This window comes from Oryzias melastigma, linkage group LG23 (assembly GCF_002922805.2).
Source record: "Oryzias melastigma strain HK-1 linkage group LG23, ASM292280v2, whole genome shotgun sequence".
Lineage (NCBI taxonomy): Eukaryota > Metazoa > Chordata > Actinopteri > Beloniformes > Adrianichthyidae > Oryzias > Oryzias melastigma.
In genome coordinates, this window is record NC_050534.1 from 22,826,322 (window position 1) to 22,829,548 (window position 3,227).

Genomic DNA, 3,227 nt, shown 5'->3' on the forward strand with positions numbered 1-3,227 from the left:
CCTCCTCCTCATCCTACTTCTCCTCCTCCTCCTCCTCATCCTACTTCTCCTCCTCCTCCTCCCCCTGCTCCTCCTCCTCCTCCTCATCCTTCTCCTCCTCCTCCTACTCCTCCTCCTCCTCCTCCTCTTTCTCGTTCTTCCAGGTCCATCAGTCCGTCAGGACGGCTGCAGCTGCTGCTGAATCAAACGGTCTGATGGGAACCTGCAGGTTTCTGATGTGAGTGCAGCTACAGGCCGAGGAGTTTGCAGGAGCTGATGGAGTCCAGATCTGAGCCGTCAGCTCAGGTGATCTTGTGGGGACAGGTGTATGAATCACATGCATTTAGTCCTCTTGGAGATGAGATGAAGGTCAGGGAAATACTTCTCCAGAGAGGTGAGGCTGAGCTGGAGGGTGGATGCTGCAGAGTGAAGGACCAGATGGTATCATCAGTGTAGAGACGTATCTGAGAACCTCCGTTTGAGAATCTTCCAACTGAAACTCATTTGCAGGTGTGAGCAGGAGATGCTGGGAGGTTCATGCTGTTTCTGTGGGGATGTGATGGCAGAGTCTGGGCGTCTGGCTCTCTCCTTCCTGGTTCTGAAAGACTCAACATGATCCCTCATTTGAGTTTAACTTCTTCCCAGGAGTCACTTCCTGCCAGTTGTTTGAGTTCAGGTTCATTTACTTTGTGTTTCAGGAAGAACTTTATCATTTTTTGAAGACTTGAGACGGTTTCTCTGAACTCCTTATTAAATGTCTTTTAAAATGCATCTTTCAGGTTCCTTAAACTAGAACCTTCTAGTTTTGGGTTAAAGTGGTTTTCCAGGCCTGAGGAGGATTCTGAAGTCCATGCTGCTGTTTCTAGAACCTGCTGTTCTTCTCAGAGAACACCCGTCTGTCAGTGTTTGTCAGACTTTAGGAAACTGAAACTTTGCTGAAACTGAAACTCCAGGAGTCGTCAGACGTCAGAATGAGACCAGATGAAGATGGATGAAGATCTGTAGATCAGAGACCTGCAGGCCCTCGTGTTGTTGTGGTCTTCAGAACATGCAGAGAAGCGTTTCTGGTTGCAGCCTCACACTGAGGCACTTCAGCATTTCCATCCTGTCCATCAGAGTGGAAACCACCTGCCGAACCCGCTCAGGTGTGAGTCCTGTTTCTGGTTTCAGGTCTGTGCCTTCATTTCTATTGGTGCACCTGCAGCACGTCTTCCTGTTTCTGCTTCATCTTCTGGTCCTACCACAGAGCTACAAACACTAGATCATGAACGACCTCTCATGTTGCTTTTCTAACTCAGTTCTTCTGGTGTTTCTGTCTTCTCTGCTCACTAAATCCTTCACACCTCAGGACTGAACACGCGTGTGTGTGATCGTTTGTGTGTGTGTGCATGAGCGCACACGTCTATATTCACCTCAGTGTCAGGACAGCGTCTATGTGTACTTTATTGGGGGTTTTACTTCCTTTTCTTAAGTATTCTTAAAGCGTCTCCTTAGATTCTGTGATTCACTGAAGTCCAGAACTCCTGAAAAAGCACTTCTCTAATGAGAACAAGGATTCTGATCCAGATTTCTTCCTGTCAGGGAGGTTTCCCCAGCAGTTAAGTCATGCGTTCATCACAGAGACCTTATTGGATCGATCCAAACTTAACCGGATCAGAAGAATCCTGAACTATTCCTGGTTTAGGTCTAGTTATACCTTTAGGTCTTCATTGACAGAGATCTTTAAAATTCAGATCAGTTTCTGTTTTATAAGTTAATCAAACTCAACAAAAACAAAGTAAGTTCTCATCTGTCAGCTGAAGTCCAGATTAGGAAGAAGTCACATCTACAAAGCATCTTTATTTTTTCATTCTGGTGTCAGAGGTCACCCACATCAAGCAGACGTCAGAAAAACATCGTCCAGGTTTTAGTCCAAAGACGTTCATCATGATGTCATCGTCAGCAAAGAGAGAACCTTCCAGAACTCTGACTCAGGAGTGAGGATGGTCAGCATTCTGCCGATCCTCTGGGTTGTGAGGAGGAAACAGCAGAGAGTGCGAGGTCTCAGCTGACCACTAGAGGGAGCTCGGAGAACTCTAGAGACCAGAAGAGCCGACCTTCAGGTGTGACAGCAGATCATCTTCTGAAAGACGTTCCTGAACTCCGTGTTGAAGGCGGTGTAGATAATCGGGTTCACTGCGCTGTTGACGTAGCCGAGCCACGTTACCACGGAGATGAGGGTGGGGCCAATGTCACATGACTTGCACAACACTTTTGTGACATGGACCACGAAGAACGGCGTCCAGCAGACCAGAAACGCACCTGAGACACAGAGAGACGGTCACATGAAACCAGAACTAAAGAACGAATTATTTATGAAATATTAGCTAGTTTTGTGAACTCTTGTCCAACCAGGAAGGAAGACGCCTCTAAGGCTCCGCCTTTCGCTCTTTGTGGGTGTTGCCTATTTCATGATGTCATCCTAGAGTCGGCCTCTCCAGCATGAAAACAAACATCCGAGCAAAGATGGAGGTTCAGATCAGGCTCATACTAGCTCCAGTGTGTGTTAACCTGGGGGCGGAGCTGGCAGCAGACTCATCCTGGAAGGGGCGGATCCCCACTGTGTGAAGTCACAATGAGAGGATCTAGTTGTTGGGTTGGGAGGGGCTGGTGCTCAGGTCTTCAGAGGAACACTCAGAGATAATATCAATTTGAGGTTGTTATTGGTGAGAAATGAATGTTATGACAAGAGCTGTCGAAGTTAACGTGTTAACAAATGTTATGACAAGAGCTGTCGAAGTTAACGTGTTAACAAATGTTATGACAAGAGCTGTCGAAGTTGACGTGTTAACAAATGTTATGACAAGAGCTGTCAAAGTGAACGTGTTAACAAATGTTATGACAAGAGCTGTCGAAGTTAACGTGTTAACAAATGTTATGACGAGAGCTGTCAAAGTGAACGTGTTAACAAATGTTATGACAAGAGCTGTCAAAGTTAACGAGTTAACAAATGCGATCCATTCATTTACTTGTTAACTCATGGGAATCATTAATAAAAAATAAAGAGTTAACACGTGCGACTAATTAATTAAAAATTAATGCGTTAATACATGCAACTAATTAATAAAATAAATCAGACCAAAGACTTAAAATGGGACCCAGTGCCCCCCCGTTTCACTCTCAGCATGTTTCCTAAGTGCAGCTGTGCTTGGCCACTCCCCCAGGGGAGGGGTCAAATCCAGACAACACATTTTACTGATGTGAATTTA

General features: G+C 45.7%; 1 protein-coding gene across 2 annotated transcripts in view; it reads right to left on the reverse strand.

Moving 5' to 3' along the window:
• Positions 1-1,010: 1,010 nt before the first annotated feature.
• The window catches only part of drd4-rs (dopamine receptor D4 related sequence), a 6,290-nt gene continuing 4,073 nt past the window's right edge, over positions 1,011-3,227 (reverse strand). For both annotated transcript variants that reach the window (XM_024289572.2, XM_036210163.1), the window contains one exon: positions 1,011-2,280. In XM_024289572.2, coding sequence (XP_024145340.1) covers positions 2,078-2,280 — 203 coding nt within the window. In that variant the 3' untranslated portion in view covers positions 1,011-2,077. The remainder of the gene's footprint in view (positions 2,281-3,227) is intronic.